General features: G+C 46.1%; 1 protein-coding gene across 3 annotated transcripts in view; it reads left to right on the forward strand.

Annotated features, from left to right (window-relative positions):
• ZCCHC4 (zinc finger CCHC-type containing 4) overlaps positions 1-22,032 on the forward strand; it is a 98,193-nt gene extending 76,161 nt beyond the window's left edge. For all 3 annotated transcript variants that reach the window (XM_063921967.1, XM_063921959.1, XM_063921977.1), the window contains 3 exons: positions 8,633-8,684; positions 21,502-21,646; positions 21,737-22,032. In XM_063921967.1, the coding sequence (XP_063778037.1) occupies positions 8,633-8,684; positions 21,502-21,646; positions 21,737-21,857 (318 nt within the window). In that variant the 3' untranslated portion in view covers positions 21,858-22,032. The remainder of the gene's footprint in view (positions 1-8,632; positions 8,685-21,501; positions 21,647-21,736) is intronic.
• Positions 22,033-23,043: the final 1,011 nt, after the last annotated feature.

The raw sequence follows: 23,043 nt of genomic DNA on the forward strand, positions 1-23,043 counted from the left end.
AGTGTGTACATGACCATGTGGTGTCACATTATACAGTGTGTACATGACCATGTGGTGTCACATTATACAGTGTACATTACCATGTGGTGTCACATTATACAGTGTACATTACCATGTGGTGTCACATTATACAGTGTGTACATGACCATGTGGTGTCACATTATACAGTGTACATTACCATGTGGTGTCACATTATACAGTGTGTACATTATCATGTGGTGTCGCATTATACAGTGTGTACATTATCATGTGGTGTCGCATTATACAGTGTGTACATGACCATGTGGTGTCACATTATACAGTGTACATTACCATGTGGTGTCACATTATACAGTGGGTACATTACCATGTGGTATCACATTATACAGTGTGTACATTACCATGTGGTGTCACATTAAACAGTGTGTACATTACCATGTGGTGTCACATTATACAGTGTGTACATTACCATGTGGTGTCACATTATACAGTGTACATTACCATGTGGTGTCACATTATACAGTGTGTACATTATCATGTGGTGTCACATTATACAGTGTGTACATTACCATGTGGTGTCACATTATACAGCGTGCACATTATCACGTGGTGTCACATTATGCAGCGTGTACATTATCACGTGGTGTCACATTATGCAGCGTGTACATTATCATGTGGTGTCACATTATACAGCGTGTACATTACCATGTGGTGTCACATTATACAGTGTGTACATGACCATGTGGTGTCACATTATACAGTGTACATGACCATGTGGTGTCACATTATACAGTGTGTACATGACCATGTGGTGTCACATTATACAGTGTGTACATTACCATGTGGTGTCACATTATACAGTGTGTACATTACCATGTGGTGTCACATTATACGGTGTCACATTATACAGTGTGGGCATTACCATGTGGTGTCACATTATACAGTGTGGGCATTACCATGTGGTGTCACATTATACAGTGTGGGCATTACCATGTGGTGTCACATTATACAGTGTGGGCATTACCATGTGGTGTCACATTATACAGTGTGGGCATTACCATGTGGTGTCACATTATACAGTGTGGGCATTACCATGTGGTGTCACATTATACAGTGTGGGCATTACCATGTGGTGTCACATTATACAGTGTGGGCATTACCATGTGGTGTCACATTATACAGTGTGGGCATTACCATGTGGTGTCACATTATACAGTGTGGGCATTACCATGTGGTGTCACATTATACAGTGTGGGCATTACCATGTGGTGTCACATTATACAGTGTGGGCATTACCATGTGGTGTCACATTATACAGTGTGGGCATTACCATGTGGTGTCACATTATACAGTGTGGGCATTACCATGTGGTGTCACATTATACAGTGGGCATTACCATGTGGTGTCACATTATACAGTGTGGGCATTACCATGTGGTGTCACATTATACATTGTGGGCATTACCATGTGGTGTCACATTATACATTGTGGGCATTACCATGTGGTGTCACATTATACAGTGTGGGCATTACCATGTGGTGTCACATTATACAGGAATTTGCATCATTGCGTTTGATGAGTTGGGCAGGAATCTAAAGGGTGTCGCTTTCCAGTGTATTCAGTCATTGCAACCCTACTTCCATTCGCTGCCATGCATCTATTTGTGTATCGAGGATGGGAACATTAATTTAGGTGGGGTTTAAAGAAAGGATAACTAAACATAGAAACTAGATGGCATACACAGTGGCTGTAGTGCTGGCAGTTCTAGAAGCCAGATTTACCACTTTATATCAATGTTAGTATACTTTCAACTACATGTGCAGTCAGAAACCTGTGCCACCATTTGGTTTTACTCCGGGCGCTGCAACTGTCATCATACGTTTCGGCACTTCACCAGCCTCATACATGGTGGAAGAGATCGAACAGAAACAGGCTTCCATTTCCTGTCCCCATGTGTGAGAATCACATGCAGCTATTGATGCACGCCATGACACTCCTACAAGTCAGCGTGGTTACGTGTTGCTATCTCCCAGTTCCTGCCCGAAACGCTGTTATTTCACGGAAAGACAATTTTGCCTCAATGCATGGGCTGTATGCAAAAACTCACTGTTTGCGTCCATGAAGAGAGATCCGTGCGACACAGAAGCATCCCCTAGATCAGTGTTTTTCAACCACTGTGCCGTGGCACACTAGTGTGCCCTGAGCAGTCTCCAGGTGTGCCGCCATAGAATCACAACCAGGCCCGTCAGTGTTTTGCTGCTACTGAGGCCCTGGAACGATCAATACTGGTGGGTTTAGTGGTTGCAGAGCCAGTTCTAATTTTGGGCCCAGGCAGTGTTGGGCTCTAATGGCTTTCTCAGATGTGGCTCAGGAGTTACCTATGGAGATGCTGCGACATGACATCCTAGGACACACAGCTGCACCATGCATCACCATTATATTTAAATGTGCCTTGGCAATATTTAAATCTTGTTCAGTGTGCCGCGAGTTGTAAAATGTTGAAAATGTCTGCCCTAGATGTTTTTTTTTTTTTTGTTTAAACGTTTTATTGAAATTTTCAGATAGGTACAGTGCCATGTGTCAAAAGTTTTTCAGAAAATTTTCGATTAGATATTGGCTTTGTTGATTCAAATAGGTACATAGACAGTAAAACTGGGTTAGACATAGACAGATACAAAGGGGGAGAAGCGAAGGGAGGAGAAGAGAGATGGGGGGGGGGCGTATTGAAAATACATGTGGAACATATATGCTATTATGATACATCTAGGGATTTTTGAAACAAAACAGAGGATAAGAAGCTCCCTCCCGTAGGAGGCCCAACTCCAGATATAAGGGGGGGGGTCATCAAAGGGGAAAGTAAAGCTGCGATTGGGTCAATGTCGCTACCTGGTTTTATCTATTAAAGCTTTAGCTCTAGACCATTCTTGCGATCCAAAGAATGTGGATATAGTCTTACTGGAGTCTTCATCCAATGAGGATATAAATTGGTCCCATCTAAGGTGGAATGAGGAGATTGGGGATGTAGGGTTCAGTAGTTGGGTTCGTATATCAAAGTATAGTAGAAGAAGAAGTCGGTTTTTGAGTTCTTGGATTGTCGGTGCAGATTTCTTGATCCAGTGTATGAATATTAGTTTCTTAGCTAATGTGAGGACAGTTACAATAAAGGGGATACAGCTAGCAGGTTGAGTGTTAAAGGACCAGTGATTAAAATCTAATAATAGGCAGGCTTCAGGTAGAGGGGTTAATGAGGATTGCAATATACCATTTAAATAACAAACAATTTTAGCCCAAAATCTTCGAACCTTGGAGCACTCCCAAACGCAATGGAATAGTTTGGCATTTGACATTGAGCATTTCATACATTTCCCCGAATCGGAAAGGACCATGTATTTTCTCTGAGCTGGGGAAACATATGCTCTATGCAGGAACCGGAAATGTGTTTCCTGTAAGTAGGCCGATTTTAGGTGTTTGGATTGTTTATTATAGTTGTAAAGTATGGACTCAGGGGTATGTATCCAATTTGGGATATCAACAGTCCATCTGGTAAGCATTTTCTGAGCATGTAATGAGGGGTTGATATTCGCTAAGGTTAATTGGGGGTAGAGATGTCGAATCTTATAGGTAACCGTGGGTCTCAGCTGCAGCACCTGTAGTATAACATGTGTCTCCTTGGGCAAAGGGTAGGTAATTGGGAGTGTCTGGACATAGTGCCTGACCTGTAAGTATAAGTAGAAGAGATTGTTTGGGATGGAATAGCGCCTTTGTAGGTCGTCGAAGGAGAGGACGAATCCTCCCGGGTCAAAGACTCTGTTCACAAGAGATAGCCCCTTTTGTCTCCAAACTTGGAAGGAGGGGTTGTGGAGTGATGGTGGAAAATCTGGATTCCCACACAAAGGAAGGTAGGGTGAGAATCTAAAGTCTCTACGTAACTTTTTATGTAAGAGTATCCAGTGAGTGTATGTGTCATGAAAAATGGGATGTGAATAAATCTGGGGTGGAATAGAACTAGATTTGAGGTGTAGTAATGCAGATGGGGAATAAGGATGAAATATAGCTTGATCTAACTTGGTATCAGTGAAAGAGGAGCTTTCCAGCAACCAGTCTCTGGCATACCTGAAAAATACCGCCATAGTATATGATTTAAAATCTGGGAGACCAAGGCCTCCATGAGATTTAGGAAGCATTAATTTTGAGAGAGCAATTCTAGAACGTTTGCCATTCCACAGGAAATTGGATATAGAGGCATTAACCATGATTATGTCTCTATGGAGTAACGCTAGGGGGAGCATCTGGATTGCGTAGAATAATTTTGGGAAGATTATTGATTTAACCGCGACCGCTCTGCCAAGAAGTGAGAGGGGGAGAGAAGTCCATGTTGACATTAACGTTGTAATTTTACTTACTAGAGGAGAAAAATTTGCTTTGTATAGGTCTTCGACTTTATTTGTGATATATATACCCAGGTATTTCAAGGGGGCTGTAGTAATTTTAAAATTGGAGAATATGGGGGCTGAGGGAAGATGCAGGGAATAGTCACCTATGGGAAGGATCTCTGATTTTTCAACATTAATCTTATATCCAGAGATCGCGCCAAAGTTATCAATAATAGACATAATTGCAGGGATTGAGGTCATGGGTTCAGAGACAAAAAGTAACATGTCATCTGCAAATAGTGACACTTTAAGTTCATAATTGGAGATGTTTATTCCTTTAAAAGCAGGTGATTCACGAAGCAGTATGGCTAAGGGCTCTATGGCTATTGCGAATAAGAGAGGGGATAGGGGGCAGCCCTGTCTCGTTCCTTTATGTAACTGAAAACGGTCCGAAAATTGGCCATTGCACATAATCTGGGAGAGAGGGTTAGTATAGAGCGTTTTGATATAGGTAAGGAAAGAGGAGGGAAAGCCAAATCTGTCCATAGTATGGAATAAATGGGGCCATAGGACAAGGTCGAAGGCCTTCTCAGCGTCTAAAGACATTATCACACCAGGGGGAGCTATACCCTTAGTGTTTTGGAGGTGGTGGATCGCCGAGATGACCTTCCTGACATTAAGGACTGAGTGTCTACCGGCTATAAATCCTGTTTGGTCGGGGTGGATGATCTCTGGTAAGACAGTTTTAAGTCTATCAGCCAGGACTTTTGCTAATATTTTGTAGTCAGAATTAAGGAGGGATATGGGTCTATATGAGCCCGGGAGAGTTAGATCACGATTTGGTTTGGGTAAGAGTTTGATATATGCTGCATTGAAGTATAGTGGTGCGGTGCCCGTGGTGAGTATATGATTGAATGTTAGCACAAGAGTGTTAAGAATGTCAGGAAGCATAGTCTTATAGAAGTCTCCTCCCAACCCATCAGGACCTGGAGCTTTATTATTCTGTAAGGATTTAATTATCTTGGATATTTCCTCCGGCGTGACAGGTGTCAAGAGCTTATCGCTCATCTCAACAGTAAGTTGAGGGACAGTGATACTGTGGCTGAGGGGAGAGGGAGGATTGGGAGGCGTGGGAGGGCCATCAGTTGCTGGAGGGGTGAGAGAGTATAGCTGGGAGTAAAATTCTTTCATATAAAGCGCAATCTGCTTGTTAGAGGAGGTGAGAGACCCATCTGGGTATCTAAGGGGGTGGACCGTCGTGGCAGATCTAGTTCCATTTAGAATGTTGGTGAGCAATTTGCCTGATTTATTTCCGAATCTGTGATATTTATAATTGATTCCATATAAATGTCTGTTACCTTGCTTATTAAGGTATTCATTAAAGTGTGTTTTTGCTGTAGAATATTTAAGTTTATTTGCTAAAGTGGGTTTCCGGCTGAAAGTGGTGTAGGCAGCGGTGAGATTTTGTTGTAGGCGGAGATAGGTGTCTGCATAGGCTTTGTTAAGTTTGGCAACATAGGATATTATATCGCCTCTAATGACCGCCTTGGCTGCTTGCCAAAATAGGGAAGGGTCTGAGGCAGCCAGAGACTGGTTGCTAGAGGCATAATTCTGCCAGCTAGCAGACAGCAGGGACTTAAAATTCGGGGATACCAAGAGGTGGGAGGGGAAGCGCCAGGAGATCTGTGAAGATTGCTCAACTGAGAGGTGTAATATAAACCTCTGTAAGGCATGGTCAGAAACAGAGATGGGTTCAATTTCCACGGAGGATACTCTTGCGAACAGTGTCTGAGATAGTAACATATAGTCAATTCTTGACAAGGTCTGGTGTGCAGCCGAGAGACACGTATATTCCTTGACGGTGGGGTTAAGTGCTCTCCAGATATCTACTAGGTTCAATTGGGAGGCTAAATGGGGTATCCCATATTTTGGCAATGTTAATGGGCGTTTGGGTGAGGAGGATCTGTCTAGATGAGTATCTGAGATTAGATTAAAATCACCACAAACTATTAGTGATTCATGGCTGTAGTTTGTAAGATCAGAAATGAGTTTTAAAATAAAATGCTTACTGTAAGCTGTAGGGGCATAAACATTACACAGTGTAAAAGATTTGGATAATAATGTAACTTGTGCAATAACAAAACGTCCCTCAGGGTCAGAAATAACTTTAACTATGTCTAGGGGGATTGTTCGTTTCACCAAGATCACAACACCTCTAGCTTTAGAGGTATAAGGTGAACAAGCCAACAATTTCCACCCCAACATTTGGAGCTTAACCATTTCAGAGTGCACAAGGTGAGCTTCCTGCAGAAAAATTAACTCAAGCTTCAGCTTATTGCAGTATACCAATATTTTTCTTCGCTTGGCTGGCGAATTGAACCCTCCTACATTAAGGGAGCCTACCTTAATTGATGCCATATTTGGGGCGATGAGAGATTCCATGCATCTATGTGATACCTTGTTATTGAGAATGAAGGGGAGAGAGAGGGGGAGGAAAGAACATCAGGGAGGAGGGGGAAACAAAAGACACAAAATATTGAAACAGGCATAACATAACATGACATGCGCAGCATGTCCAAAGAGGGTAGTAAATAGTAATAGGCCTTCCAGAAAATTACAAAAACTTGTAACCTAACTAGGTATAAGTAACGATCCAACATGACCCGGAGCATAGCTCCCATCCCCTCCGGCTGAGGGGGCAGATTTTTCTCCCTTGAGTGCAAAACTGAATCAAAGTCACTGAGGGGCAGCTGCAGGAGGAATGGAAAATCCTTCAGCTATAGGTCGGTATCTGGTTTGGCATAAGGTGAGTAAGTGGGTCTTAAGACTTAAAACTCAGGGAGTCCCTGCGTAGTAGGCAGTAAAATGGCACCTTAAATTTGGTCTGTGATATCAGCTTCTGTGGTTTTTCCCTTGTCACAGAGAAAGTCCGCAGCGTCATCCGGGGATAAAAAGTCATAATGTTTTTTGTTGTAAAAGATACGTAGTTTAGCTGGGTAGATCAACGCAAATTTCTGTTTATCTGCTATTAAGCGAGAGCAGATGGGGGAGAACGCTCTTCGTGCCTTGGTTAATTCCACAGAAAAATCTTGAAAGAGGCGTATGCTGAGGCCTTCCCATTTAATGACTGGCTGTTTTCTGGAGGCTTTCCAGATTTCTAATTTATGAATGTAGCTGAGGCATTTAAATATAGTGACTCTAGGTCGGGAATCATTAGGGCGAGGGGGAGGGCCAATTCTGTGAACCCGTTCTATAACCATATCTTTGCATAAGTCTTGGATCCCCAGGATTTGGGGGAGGGTTTGCTTTACAAATTGATCCAAAGATGGGCCCTTAAATGTTTCAGGGAGACCGACCACCCTGATATTATTGCGCCTAGAGCGATTTTCAATTTCCTCTAGGCGGTTTATAATAGCATAGTTTTCTTTCTCCAGCCTTTTAACATCCCCCTGGAAGTCTGCCAGGTTGTGAGCTATAGAGCCTATTCTGTTCTCTGCTGTGGAGACTCTCATGTTAAGTTGCTGTATTTGAGTGGAGATGTCACTTACCGCTTTTGAAAGTAGCGGTCCCACTGTGGAAGAAATTGCGTCCACTAGGTCTCCATATGAAAGCGGGAAATCGCGATGAAGGTGCTGTGTAGCGTTATCAGCGTCCTGACTGTCAGTGGCTTGTTTCTTTGAAACCGGAGAGGTAGCCAGCGTGTCCGTGCCCGGCGCCATGACAGGGTCAGGGCTCCTTTTCACCTGGCGCAGCGCTTGCTGCTGCGTACGCGGCGGCTGAGAGGAGGTGATGTATTTATCCATAGTTCTGTGTGCAGAAGCCCAGGGTACAGATTAGGGAGAATGGAGGCTATTTAAAGCCTTGTAATAGCAGCAAATCAGCCGGAGAAGGAGAGGAGCTGTGAGACACGCTGCTCACTCCATGCACCCGGAACCGGAAGTGGTCTGCCCTAGATGTTTAATAAAGCTAGAGAGGTGTGAATGTAAAATATGGGCCTGTGTCTTTAGTTTTTCATAAGGGGGTGTGTAGACCTAGAAGGTTAGCTGTGGCCCTGCCTCTGTGTAGGTAAGACATGTGCTGTCATAAAGATAGGTGCTGCCTTGCCCTCTTTTACAGGAGAGTTGATACCTGGCATCATGGCCTACACGTCACTACCTAGGTTGTATGTAAGAAAGAGATTTCCATCGTATATTTTTTTTATATTGTCCTATAATAACAGTTATGCTATTCCAAGAGAAGTCACTGAATCTGGACAGGTTCTCATTAATGTTTGTTTACAGGATGGTAGGGAATGGAAGCACTGTGACCTATGCAACAAATGCGTGAAGCCATGTAAGTACCAAACCATAATTCCCTCCCGTAAACTTACACCTGCTCTGATAAGTACACTATCGGCTGCCCTCCTGCAGCCTTCCAGTGATGTTGTCCTTGTATGTGTTACCCCAGCACACCAAGACTGAAGAGTACACATCACAGGCCCTTTCTGTAGGCGTTGCACTTCCACCCCCACAATCCAGCAGTTGTCACAGCGAATCCTCCCAGAAACATTGTTCCTTTACTAAATATACTGCTGACCTATTAATTCATGCGTTACGTGTTTCCCAGCTCTGTTGTCTTAACCTGCTAGCTGGCCTACCATCTCTAGCTAGCTCCACTCCAACCCTACTAATCTATCACTACTAATTCTGTGAATCATAGCACTGGCTACCTGTTTCCGACAGGACACAATTCTGAATACTGCCCTCATCTGTGCTGTGCTATATCTCTACAGCAGGGGTATTCGACAAGCAGTCATTCAACCGCTGTGGAACTAACATCCCAGCATGTCCTGCTACAGATGTACACATATGTACTCCTACATCTAACCTCAATACGCCATGAACCATGAGATACTGGCATGAATGTGCTGGCAGGTCCCATGCTACCCCGCTAGCGTCGGGAGTCTTTTTTTTTTTATAAAAACGTATCTCAGTCCCAACATGGTGCAGCTAGGGTGCACCAGGAGACTGTGCTGATTCATTTGATATGTGACACTTCTAAATTAGCAAATTCAGAGATTCGGTCGCACAAAGGGGGTATTTCAGATCTGATTGCAGCAGCAAATTTGTTAGCTAATGGGCAAAACCATGTGCACTGCAGGTGGGGCAGATATAACATGTGCAGAGAGAGTTAGATTTGGGTGGGTTATATTGTTTCTGTGCAGGGTAAATACTGTCTGCTTTATGTTTACACTGCAATTTAGATTGCAGATTGAACACACCACACCCAAATCTAACTCTCTCTGGACATGTTATGTCTGCCCCCCTGCAGTGCACATGGTTTCTCTAACGTCCTAGTGGATGCTGGGGACTCCGTAAGGACCATGGGGAATAGACGGGCTCCGCAGGAGACTGGGCACTCTTAAAGAAAGATTAGGTACTATATCTGGTGTGCACTGGCTCCTCCCTCTATGCCCCTCCTCCAGACCTCAGTTAGAATCTGTGCCCGGCCAGAGCTGGATGCACCTAGTGGGCTCTCCTGAGCCTGCTAGAAAAAGAAAGTATTTGTTAGGTTTTTTATTTTCAGTGAGCTCTGCTGGCAACAGACTCACTGCTACGAGGGACTGAGGGGAGAGAAGCCAACATACCTGCTTGCAGCTAGGTTGTGCTTCTTAGGCTACTGGACACCATTAGCTCCAGAGGGATCGAACACAGGCACCTGTCCTCGGTCGTCCGTTCCCGGAGCCGCGCCGCCGTCCCCCTTGCAGAGCCAGAAGCACTGAAGTCCAGGAGAAGACAGAAGACATCGAAATCGGCGGCATGAAGACTCCTGTCTTCACATAAGGTAGCGCACAGCACTGCAGCTGTGCGCCATTGCTCCCACTGCACACCACACACTCCGGTCACTGTAGGGTGCAGGGCGCTGGGGGGGGGGGGCGCCCTGGCCAGCAATATTAATACCTTTGGGCAAAAAATACACATAAATATAGTCCCAGACTGTATATGTGTAAAACCCCGCCATTTTTTCACACAGAATAGCGGGACAGAAGCCCGCCGCTGAGGGGGCGGAGCTTCTTCCTCAGCACTAACCAGCGCCATTTTATCTTCACAGCTCAGCTGGAAGCAGCTCCCCAGGCTCTCCCCTGCAGTATCCAGATACAACAAGGGCAAAAGAGAGGGGGGGGGCACATAAATTTAGGCGCAAAAAGGAACATTATTGTGTTTATATCAGCAGCTACTAGGTGAACACATCTGATAGTGTTATCACTGGGTATATAGCGCTGTGGTGTGTGCTGGCATACTCTCTCTCTGTCTCCCCAAAAGCCTTTGTGGGGTCCTGTCCTCAGTCAGAGCATTCCCTGTGTGTGTGCGGTGTGTCGGTACGTAAGTGTCGACATGTTTGATGAGGAAGGGTACGTGGAGGTGGAGCAAGTGCATATGGATGAGGTGTCGCCGACGACGGCGACGATACCTGACTGGATGGATATGTGGAAGGTGTTAAATAATTGACACAGATGTCGACACGGAGTCTGCCTCCAGGGTCGACTATGATAATGCAAAGTTACAGCCTGATTGGCACTAAAGTATTCAATATATGTTTATTGTAATAAGATGATTTGCATGTCACTGGTGACTCATCTGTCCCTGACACAAGGGTACACAGGTGTAAGGGGAAGAAAGCTGAGGTGAATTTCCCTCCTCTCATGAGGAAAAAGAGTGGGAATCTCCAGACAAAAGACTGCAGCTTCCCTCAAAGATTTCTCAGACAGTATCCTTTCCCCACTAGGGCCAGGATAAGATGGGAATCTTCCCCTAGGGTGTCACATAAGGCAGACCTGATGTTACAGCTATTCTCAGGGATCCTGCAGATAGCGTGCACATTCTGGTACACTACTCAGACCGACGATTGGGTCGGCATGGGGTTGTAGCACTGTGGCAGCGTGGAAGGTACCTTATCAGCAGAGATAGAGACCCTAGTATGTATGTAGATTTATATGGATATATGTATGGGGATATATATATATATATATATATATGTATATATTTACGATGCTGTCTTGAGAGATATGTATGTATGTATATATATATATATATATATATATATAACATGCCATAGAGACATGAGTATATTGGGTCCTAGTGTCAAAGCTATGTCGATCTCTGCTTGACGTGTCCGGTACAATATGCAGTGGACAGATGATGCCGACTTAAGAGGGATTGTGTGGAGAAGGGTTTGGTCTCCACGGCTATATCTGGGAATTCGGATATTTTGCCTTATATCCCTGCATGGCCTAGGAAAGCATGACATTATTAAATGCAGCTTTCGAATAAAGAAACAAGAAAGTCCGAGATGCGTCCTTTCTTGTCAGAGCCATGGGCAGAGAAAACAGAAGTTCTCCTCGGCCTCTACAAAAATCCACCGCAGGTCGCTGGGGCTCCACAGGCGGAGCTAGGCCCGGAGGGGGCACGCCTTAGGAAGTTCAGCCACAGGTAGGTTCGCTCCCTGTTAGATTCCTGGGCAATAGTTATTGTGTCTCAGGGATACAAGCTGGACTTTGAGAAATGCCCACTCACCGATGACCCTGCCGGCTTTCCCCCACGAGAGGAAAACAGTGTTAACTGCAATTCACAAATTGTATCTTCAACAGGTGGTGGTCAAGGTTCACCTCCTTCAACTAGGAGGGGGTTATTATTTGACCATGTGGTAGGCCCGAAACCAGATGGTTCGGTCAGGCCTATATTGAATTAAAATCCCTGAACATATACCTGAAAAGGTGCAAGTTCAAGATGGAATCGCTAAGAGCGGTCGTTGTAAGCTTGAAGGGTGACTCGGGACATATAGGATACATACCTTCAGGTCGCCATTTATCCACCTCATCAGGCGTACCTCAGAATTGCGGTACGGGATTGTCATTACCATTTTCTCTATCGTCCTAAGTGGATGCTGGGGTTCCTGAAAGGACCATGGGGAATAGCGGCTCCGCAGGAGACAGGGCACAAAAGTAAAGCTTTTACAGGTCAGGTGGTGTGTACTGGCTCCTCCCCCTATGACCCTCCTCCAGACTCCAGTTAGATTTTTGTGCCCGGCCGAGAAGGGTGCAATTCTAGGTGGCTCTCATAAAGAGCTGCTTAGAGAGTTTAGCTTAGGTTTTTTATTTTACAGTGATTCCTGCTGGCAACAGGATCACTGCAACGAGGGACAGAGGGGAGAAGAAGTGAACTCACCTGCGTGCAGGATGGATTGGCTTCTTGGCTACTGGACATGAAGCTCCAGAGGGACGATCACAGGTACAGCCTGGATGGTCACCGGAGCCACGCCGCCGGCCCCCTCACAGATGCTGAAGCAAGAAGAGGTCCAGAATCGGCGGCTGAAGACTCCTGCAGTCTTCTTAAGGTAGCGCACAGCACTGCAGCTGTGCGCCATTTTCCTCTCAGCACACTTCACACGGCAGTCACTGAGGGTGCAGGGCGCTGGGGGGGGGGGGCGCCCTGGGAGGCAAATGAAAACCTTTAAAAAGGCTAAAAATACCTCACATATAGCCCCAGAGGCTATATGGAGATATTTACCCCTGCCTAAATGTACTAAATAGCGGGAGACGAGCCCGCCGAAAAAGGGGCGGGGCCTATCTCCTCAGCACACGGCGCCATTTTCTGTCACAGCTCCGCTGGTCAGGAAGGCTCCCAGGTCTCTTCCCTGCACTGCACTACAGAAACAGGGTGTAACAGAGAGGGGGGGCAAAATAAATGGCAATATATTAATATAAAAGCAGCTATAAGGGAGCACTTAATCATAAGGCTATCCCTGTCATATATAGCGCTTTTTGGTGTGTGCTGGCAGACTCTCCCTCTGTCTCCCCAAAGGGCTAGTGGGTCCTGTCTTCGTATAGAGCATTCCCTGTGTGTCTGCTGTGTGTCGGTACGTGTGTGTCGACATGTATGAGGACGTTATTGGTGTGGAGGCGGAGCAATTGCCAAATATGAGGATGTCACCTCCTAGGGGGTCGACACCAGAATGGATGCCTTTATTTGTGGAATTACGGGATAGCGTCAACTCGCTTAAGCAGTCGTTTGCCGACATGAGGCGGCCGACACTCAATTAGTGCCTGTCCAGGCGCCTCAAACACCGTCAGGGGCTGTAAAACGCCCCTTGCCTCAGTCGGTCGACACAGACCCAGACACAGGCACTGATTCCGGTGGTGAAGGTGACGAATCAACCGTATTTTCCAGTAGGGCCACACGTTATATGATTTTGGCAATAAAGGAGATGTTACATTTAGCTGATACTACAGGTACCACTAAACAGGGTATTATGTGGGGTGTGAAAAAACTACCAGTAGTTTTTACCGAATCAGAAGAATTAAATGACGTGTGTGATGAAGCGTGGGGTGCCCCGATAAAAAACTGCTAATTTCAAAGAAGTTATTGGCTTTATACCCTTTCCCGCCAGAGGTTAGGGAGCGCTGGGAAACACCTCCTAGAGTGGACAAAGCGCTAACACGCTTATCAAAACAAGTGGCGTTACCCTCTCCTGAGACGGCCGCACTTAAAGATCCATCAGATAGGAGGATGGAAAATATCCAAAAAGGTATATACACACATGCAGGTGTTATACTACGACCAGCTATTGCGACTGCCTGGATGTGCAGTGCTGGGGTAGTTTGGTCAGAGTCCCTGATCGAAAATATTGATACCCTGGACAGGGACAATATTTTACTGTCGTTAGAACAAATAAAGGATGCATTTCTTTATATGCGTGATGCACAGAGAGATATCTGCACACTGGCATCACGGGTAAGTGCTATGTCCATTTCGGCCAGAAGAGCTTTATGGACACGACAGTGGACAGGCGATGCGTAGAGGAGTTATTTGGGGTCGGTCTATCGGATTTGGTGGCCACGGCTACGGCCGGGAAATCCACCTTTCTACCTCAAGTCACTCCCCAACAGAAAAAGGCACCGACCTTTCAACCGCAGCCCTTTCGTTCCTTTAAAAATAAGAGAGCAAAGGGCTATTCATATCTGCCACGAGGCAGAGGACGAGGGAAGAGACAGCAACAGGCAGCTCCTTCCCAGGAACAGAAGCCCTCCCCGGCTTCTACAAAAGCCTCAGCATGACGCTGGGGCTTCGCAAGCGGACTCGGGGGCGGTAGGCGGTCGTCTCAAGAATTACAGCGCGCAGTGGGCTCACTCGCAGGTAAATCCCTGGATCCTGCAGATAATATCTCAGGGGTACAGGTTGAAATTAGAGACAGAGCCACCTCGCCGTTTCCTGAAGTCTGCTTTACCAACGTCCCCCTCAGAAAGGGAGACGGTTTTGGAAGCCATTCACAAGCTGTATTCTCAGCAGGTGATAGTCAAGGTACCTCTTCTACAACAAGGGAAGGGGTATTATTCCACTCTTTTTGTGGTACCGAAGCCGGATGGCTTGGTAAGGCCTATTCTAAATCTGAAGTCCTTGAACCTGTACATAAAGAAGTTCAAGTTCAAGATGGAGTCACTCAGAGCAGTGATAGCGAACCTGGAAGAAGGGGACTTTATGGTATCCTTGGACATCAAGGATGCGTATCTCCACGTTCCAATTACCCCTCACACCAGGGGTACCTCAGGTTCGTTGTACAAAACTGTCACTATCAGTTTCAGACGCTGCCGTTTGGTTTGTCCACGGCACCTCGGGTCTTTACAAAGGTAATGGCCGAGATAATATTTCTTCTTCGAAGAAAAGGCGTATTAATTATCCCATACTTGGACGATCTCCTAATAAGGGCAAGGTCCAGAGAACAGCTAGAGATGGGTTTAGCACTATCTCAAGAGGTGCTAAAGCAGCACGGATGGATTCTGAATATTCCAAAATCCCAATTAATGCCGACAACTCGTCTGCTGTTCCTGGGGATGATTCTGGACACAGTTCAGAAAAAGGTTTTTCTTCCCGAAGAAAAAGCCAAGGAGTTATCTGACCTGGTCAGGAACCTCCTAAAACCAGGAAAGGTGTCTGTACATCAATGCACAAGAGTCCTGGGAAAAAATGGTAGCTTCTTACGAAGCAATCCCTTTCGGCAGATTCCATGCAAAGGGATCTGTTGGACAAATGGTCAGGGTCGCATCTTCAGATGCACCTGCGGATAACCCTGTCGCCGAGGACAAGGGTATCCCTTCTGTGGTGGTTGCAGGAGGCTCATCTATTGGAGGGCCGCAGATTCGGCATGCAGGATTGGATCCTGGTGACCACGGATGCCAGCCTGAGAGGCTGGGGAGCAGTCACACAGGGAAGAAATTTCCAGGGAGTGTGGTCGAGCCTGAAAAAGTCTCTTCACATAAGCATTCTGGAACTAAGAGCAATCTACAATGCTCTAAGCCAGGCGGAACCTCTGCTTCAAGGAAGACCGGTGTTGATCCAGTCGGACAACATCACGGCAGTCGCCCATGTAAACAGACAGGGCGGCACAAGAAGCAGGAGGGCAATGGCAGAAGCTGCCAGGATCCTTCGCTGGGCGGAGAATCACGTGATAGCACTGTCAGCAGTATTCATCCCGGGCGTGGACAACTGGGAAGCAGACTTCCTCAGCAGACACGACCTTCACCCGGGAGAGTGGGGACTTCATCCAGAAGTTTTCCACATGCTATTAAACCGTTGGGTAAAACCAATGGTGGACATGATGGCGTCTCGCCTCAACAAAACACTGGACAGGTATTGCGCCAGGTCAAGAGATCCGCAGGCAATAGCTGTGGACGCGCTGGTAACACCTTGGGTGTACCAGTCGGTATATGTGTTTCCTCCTCTGCCTCTCATACCAAAGGTATTGAGGATTATACGGCAAAGAGGAGTAAGACTAGTGGCTCCGGATTGGCCAAGAAGGACTTGGTACCCGGAACTTCAAGAGATGGTCACGGACGATCCGTGGCCTCTACTTCTGAGAAGGGACCTGCTTCAGCAGGGTCCTTGTCTTTTTCAAGACTTACCGCGGCTGCGTTTGACGGCATCGCGTTTGAATGCCAGATCCTAAAAGGAAAAGGCATTCCAGAAGAAGTCATTCCTACCTTGATAAAGGCAAGGAAGGAAGTCACCGCGAAGCATTATCGCCGTATTTGGCGAAAATATGTTGCGTGGTGCGAGCAGCGGAGTGCTCCGATGGAGGAATTTCAACTGGGTCGTTTTCCTACATTTCCTGCAATCAGGATTGTCTATGGGTCTCAAATTGGGATCTATTAAGGTTCAAATTTCGGCCCTATCAATATTCTTCCAAAAAGAATTGGCCTCAGTCCCTGAGGTCCAGATTTTTATCAAAGGAGTACTGCATATACAGCCTCCTGTGGTGCCTAAGGTGGCACCGTGGGATCTAAATGTAGTTTTAGATTTCCTCAAATCCAATTGGTTTGAACCACTAAAGAATGTGGATTTGAAATATCTCACATGGAAAGTGACTATGTTACTGGCCCTGGCTTCGGCCGGGAGAGTATCTGAACTGGCGGCTTTGTTTTATAAAAGCCCTTATTTAATTTTCCATTCGACATAGGGCAGAGCTGCGGACGCGTCCGCATTTTCTCCCTAAGGTGGTATCAGCGTTTCACCTGAACCAGCCTATTGTAGTGCCTGCGGCTACAGACGACTTGAAGGACTCCAAGTTGTTGGACGTTGTCAGAGCCTTAAAAATATACATTTAAAGGACGGCTGGAGTCAGAAAATCTGACTCGCTGTTTATACTGTATGCACCCAACAAGTTGGGTGCACCTGCTTCTAAGCAGTCGATTGCTCGTTGGATTTGTAACAAAATTCAACTTGTACATTCTGTGGCAGGCCTGCCACAGCCTAAATCTGTTAAGGCCCATTCCGCAAGGAAGGTGGGCTCATCTTGGGCGGCTGCCCGAGGGGTCTCGGCATTACAACTCTGCCGAGCAGCTACGTGGTCAGGGGAGAACACGTTTGTAAATTTTTACAAATTTGATACCCTGGCAAAGGAGGACCTGGAGTTCTCTCATTTGGTGCTGCAGAGTCATCCGCACTCTCCCGCCCGTTTGGGAGCTTTGGTATAATCCCCATGGTCCTTTCAGGAACCCCAGCATCCACTTAGGACGATAGAGAAAATAAGAATTTACTTACCGATAATTCTATTTCTCGGAGTCCGTAGTGGATGCTGGGCGCCCATCCCAAGTGCGGATTATCTGCAATACTTGTACATAGTTATTGTTAACTAATTCGGGTTATTGTTTAGGAAGCCATCTTTCAGAGGCTCCTCTGTTATCATACTGTTAACTGGGTTTAGATCACAAGTTGTACGGTGTGATTGGTGTGGCTGGTATGAGTCTTACCCGGGATTCAAAATCCTCCCTTATTGTGTACGCTCGTCCGGGCACAGTACCTAACTGGAGTCTGGAGGAGGGTCATAGGGGGAGGAGCCAGTACACACCACCTGACCTGTAAAAGCTTTACTTTTGTGCCCTGTCTCCTGCGGAGCCGCTATTCCCCATGGTCCTTTCAGGAACCCCAGCATCCACTACGGACTCCGAGAAATAGAATTATCGGTAAGTAAATTCTTATTTTCAGACGTTGCCATTAGGTCTCTCCACGGCCTGGAGAATATTCACCAAGGTAATGGCGAAAATGATGGTGCTCCTGCGGAAGCAAGGTGTCACTATTATCACGTATCTGGACGATCTCCTCATAAAAGCGAAATCAAGAGAGCAGTTGCTGAACAGCATATCACTTTCTCTGGAAGTGTGACTGCAACACGGCTGGATTATATATATATATATATATATATTCCAAAGTCGCGGTTGGTTCCTACAGCTCATCTGCCTCTCCTAGGCATGATCCTAGACACAGAGATCGTGACACTGGTCAGGAATCTATTAAAACCAAAACAGGCGTTAGTGCATCACTGCACTCGAGTCCTGGGAAGGATGGTGGCATCATAAGAGGCCATTCTCTTCGGAAGGTTCCATGCGAGGACCTTCCAGTGGGACTTACTGGACAAGTGGTCCGGATCACATCATCAGATGCATCGGTTAATCACCCTATCCCCCAGGGCCAGGGTGTCTCTCCTGTGGTGGCTGTAGAGTACTCACCTTCTCGAAGGTCGCTGATTCGGCATTCAGGACTGGGTCTTGGTGACCATGGATGCAAGCCTCCGAGGGTGGGGGGCAGTCACACAGGGAAGATATTTCCAAGGGCTGTAGTCAAGTCAGGAGACTTGTCTTCACATCAATATCCTGGATCTAAGGGCCATATACAACGCCCTCCGTCAAGCGGAGTCCCTGCTTCGTTACCAACCGGTTCTGATTCAGTCAGACAATATCACCGCAGTGACTCATGTAAACCGCCAAGGCGGCACAAGGAGCAGGGTGGCGATGGTAGAAGCCACCAGAATTCTTTGCTGGGCGGAGAATCACGTACGCGCACTGTCAGCAGTGTTCATTCCGGGAGTGGACAACTGGGAAGCAGACTTCCTCAGCAGGCACGACCTCCACCCGGGAGAGTGGGGACTTCATCAAGAAGTCTTCATGCAGATTGCAAGTTGGTGGGAACTGCCACAGGGGGACATGATGGCATCCGGCCTCAACAAAAAGCTGCAGAGATATTGCGCCAGGTCAAGAGACCCTCCGGAGATAGATGTGGTCGCGCTGGTGACACTGTGGGTGTTCCCGTCGGTCTATGTATTTCCTCCTTTTCCTCTCATACCCAAGGTGCTGAGAATTATACGGAAAAGTGGAGTGAGAACAATACTCTTTGTTCCGGATTGGCCAAGAAGGATTGGTATCCAGATCTGCAAGAGATGCTCACAGAGGACCCATGGCCTTTGCCTCTAAGACAGGACTTGTTGCAACAGGGGTCCTGTCTGTTCCAAGACTTACCGCGGCTGAGTTTGACGGCATGGCGGTTGAGCGCCGGATCCTAGCAGAAAAAGGCATTCCGGATGAGGTCATTCCTACGCTGATAACGGCTAGGAAGGACGTGACAGCAAAACATTATCACCGTATATGGCGAAAATATGTTGCTTGGTGTGAGGCCAGAAAGGCCCCTACAGAGGAATTCCAGCTGGGAAGATTCCTACACTTTTACAGTCAGGTGTGACTATGGGCCTAAAATTGGGGTCCATAAAGGTCCAAATTTCGGCCCTATCCATTTTCTTTCAAAAATAACTGGCGTCTTTACCGGAGGTTCAGACGTTAGTTAAGGGAGTGCTGGACATTCAGCCTCCTTTGGTGCCACCAGTGGCACCTTGGGATCTCAACGTGGTGTTGAATTTCCTAAAATCTCACTGGTTCGAACCACTTAAAACAGTGGAGCTGAAATATCTCTCTTGGAAAGTGGTCATGCTGTTGGCCATAGCTTGTGTCAGAATTGGCGGCTTTGTCATGTAAAAGTCCCTATCTGATTTTCCGTATGGACAGGGCAGAGTTGCGGACTCGTCCTCAATTTCTGCCTAAGGTGGTGTCATCTTTCCACCTAAACCAACCTATTGGGGTGTCTGCGGCTACTGGTGACTTGGAGGACTCCAAGTTGCTGGACGTAGTCCGGGTTTTGAAGATCTATGTGAGTAGAACGGCTGGAGTCAGGAAAACTGACTCGCTATTTATACTGTATGCACCCAACAACCTGGGTGCTCCTGCTTCAAAACAAACTTTTGCTCGCTGCATCTGTAACACAATTCAGCAGGCTCATTCTGCGGCAGGATTGCCGCAGCCAAAATCAGTAAAGGCCCATTCCACAGGGAAAGTGGGCTCTTCTTGGGTGGCTGCCCAAGGGGTCTCGGCATTACAGCTTTGCCGAGCAGCTACTTGGTCAGGGTCAAACACTTTTGCAAAGTTATACAAGTTCGATACCCTGGCTAAGGAGGACCTTGAGTTTGCTCACTCGGTGCTGCAGAGTCATCCGCACTCTCCCGCCCGTTTGGGAGCTTTGGTATAATCCCCATGGTCCTTACGGAGTCCCCAGCATCCACTAGGACGTTAGAGAAAATAAGAATTTACTCACCGGTAATTCTATTTCTCGTATTCCGTAGTGGAGCTGGGCGCCCGTCCCAAGTGCGGACTTTCTGCAATACGTGTATATAGTTATTGCTTTATAAAGGGTTATTGTTATGTGGCATACTTTTGAGTGATGCCTAGTTGTTGTTCACACTGTTAACTGGATAAGTGATCACAAGTTGTACGGTGTGATTGGTGTGGCTGGTATGAGTCTTACCCTGGATTCCCAAATCCTTTCCTTGTAATGTCAGCTCTTCCGGGCACACTTTCCTTAACTGAGGTCTGGAGGAGGGGCATAGAGGGAGGAGCCAGTGCACACCAGATATAGTACCTAATCTTTCTTTAAGAGTGCCCAGTCTCCTGCGGAGCCCGTCTATTCCCCATGGTCCTTACGGAGTCCCCAGCATCCACTACGGACTACGAGAAATGGAATTACCGGTGAGTAAATTCTTATTTTTGTCCATTAGCTAACAAATTTGCAGCTGCGATCAGATCTTAATTAAGCCCTCAGTTACACAAGTTTCATATATCAAATAAGTCTCCTGGTGCCTCCTAGTCACATTCCATTGCAACTAAGATGCATTTTCTGCAAAAAAAGAAGCCCAATGCAAGCAGAGTCTCACAGGACCTGGCATGTCAAAAGGGTTGTTTGACATAACTGCAGCAATAATGTATGAGGGCACATCTGTAGCATGCCATAATAGCAAAACTGTGGCAGGGCATGTTGGAATCTGTAGTTCCACAACATCTAGAGGGGTGCATGTGGATTACCCCTGCTCTACACCTTTCATCATTCACACTACAACCTATTCTCACCTTTTAAGACATCTACCATGCTGTACTTATCCTGCGGAAGGTGTTCCATCAGGTGTCAGACTGGCCGCACACTACTTGAACACCAGCAATATCGATCCAATGGCACAATTTCACCCAATATGCTGTCACAATGCAAGCCAGAATGTTCTCCTGGGTGTGTTGTAAGGAGACTGCAGTACACCTATGTGATTATATTCATGTTCCAATCACAGTAGAGATGCCCCAGAGTGATACGGATGTTCTGGCTGCTTGACCTGAGGTTGGCTAAGTCTTGTCAAAGTGATAGAATACATTCCTGCTGATCGTATGGAGCAAATGTCACAGCACATATCTTTTTTTGCATTTTTCTTTATCACCTGATTAAATTGGGGACTTATTTATCCTTCTTTGTAGCCTGGTCTCACTGCTCTTCCTGTGGCCACTGTGCCCTGAGGGATCACTCCTGTGGCAGTGTTGTGGACGGCTGTTTTCTGTGTGGAGGAAAAGGCCACAAGCGCAGTAACTGTCCTCGCCGTCATACGACTGGGAAACACAAGAAGTGAGTTATGACGAGGCCGCTTTGTGTGTCTAAACGCCTCAGTCGTATATATGTTATGTGAACCATCTTTCATTACATGGTCTTTTCCAGAATGAAAACTCTTCGTAAAACAAATGTAAGAGTAAACTTGAAGAAGAATATCCATGTTTCATCTGGTCACAAGAATAAGAAGAAAGGCAGGAAGAGTAAGAAAAACGTTCACCCCAGATAAGCAGAAAGGACTACTGAACATCACATTACTCAGGATGCATTATCTGTAGTGCAGGCTGGGGTTTGAATCCACGATTTGCAGTGATTGGATATATTTTTATATCCTGTCCGACATAGTGTATTCTGTCTTTTGAGTTGTCATTAATAAAAACTGTCTATGGACTTGGTTGGCATAACTTCTTTTGAATGTGATTTATTATGGAACAACTAAATATGCAGAACACCAGTAACTAAAAATGTTGCTGGGAGTAGAGTTCAAATAATAAATATATGAGAGAGAGAGATTTGCCGATCTCTGGATTCAACAGAAAGGGGTGTAAATCTGCACAAATGTACTAAGCAGTGATAAGCGTGGAGAAATGAGCCAGTGCTCTGTATAATTTGAAAGTATGCAAATTATAAATGTTACTGCAATGCTGATTGGTTGCCATGGTCAACTTCTCCACTGGCTCACTTCTCTGCTGTTTTCACTGCTTAGTACATATCCCCCTAAGTATGTCCTATATTGTCCAACATGGAGGCTTAATACTTAAGTGAAAATTTTATATAACACTAGGTTAGTGATGCTCCCAAGGTTTAGTATGGAATACTAGATGTGTTTAAATTTCGAAGAGGAGACAGACATGATGTAGTTAGGATCCCGATGCTGAGGACGCCGGTGGACAGAAGACCGGCGTCATAATCCTTACACCAAACAGAATCCCGACATCTGACATACCGAAACATAAGTATCGGGGAGGTTATGGTTAGGCTGAGGGAGAGGAGGGTTAGGGATAGGGTAAGGAGTAGGCTTACCTTCCTTACAAAGAACTGTCCAGATGCCGGTGCCGGGATCCCATACCACACCCCAACATACAACTCTTTTTCAGGCACACTTGAATAATTAGCTAGATAATATATTAAAAGTTAAGTTTCAAATATATTAATCCCAATAAAAGTGATATATGAATCATTAGCATAAAATCGTATTAAAACTCCATATTGGTCTAATTCAGATTGTCATAACATACATAGGGGTTAATTCAATTAGCTGTGGTAAATTACCTAATTGATCCCCTGGGTTTCTCCAATTGGCCTCGGAAGCTGGCACTGTTGGGGACTTTTTTTTTCCCCCTGCCCATATGCAGGAGAGAGAAAAAAAATCGCTGAGAACTGGCCAGTTTTTGTGGTCGCAGCCGCAAAAACAC

The sequence above is a fragment of the Pseudophryne corroboree genome, chromosome 1 (assembly GCF_028390025.1).
Source record: "Pseudophryne corroboree isolate aPseCor3 chromosome 1, aPseCor3.hap2, whole genome shotgun sequence".
Lineage (NCBI taxonomy): Eukaryota > Metazoa > Chordata > Amphibia > Anura > Myobatrachidae > Pseudophryne > Pseudophryne corroboree.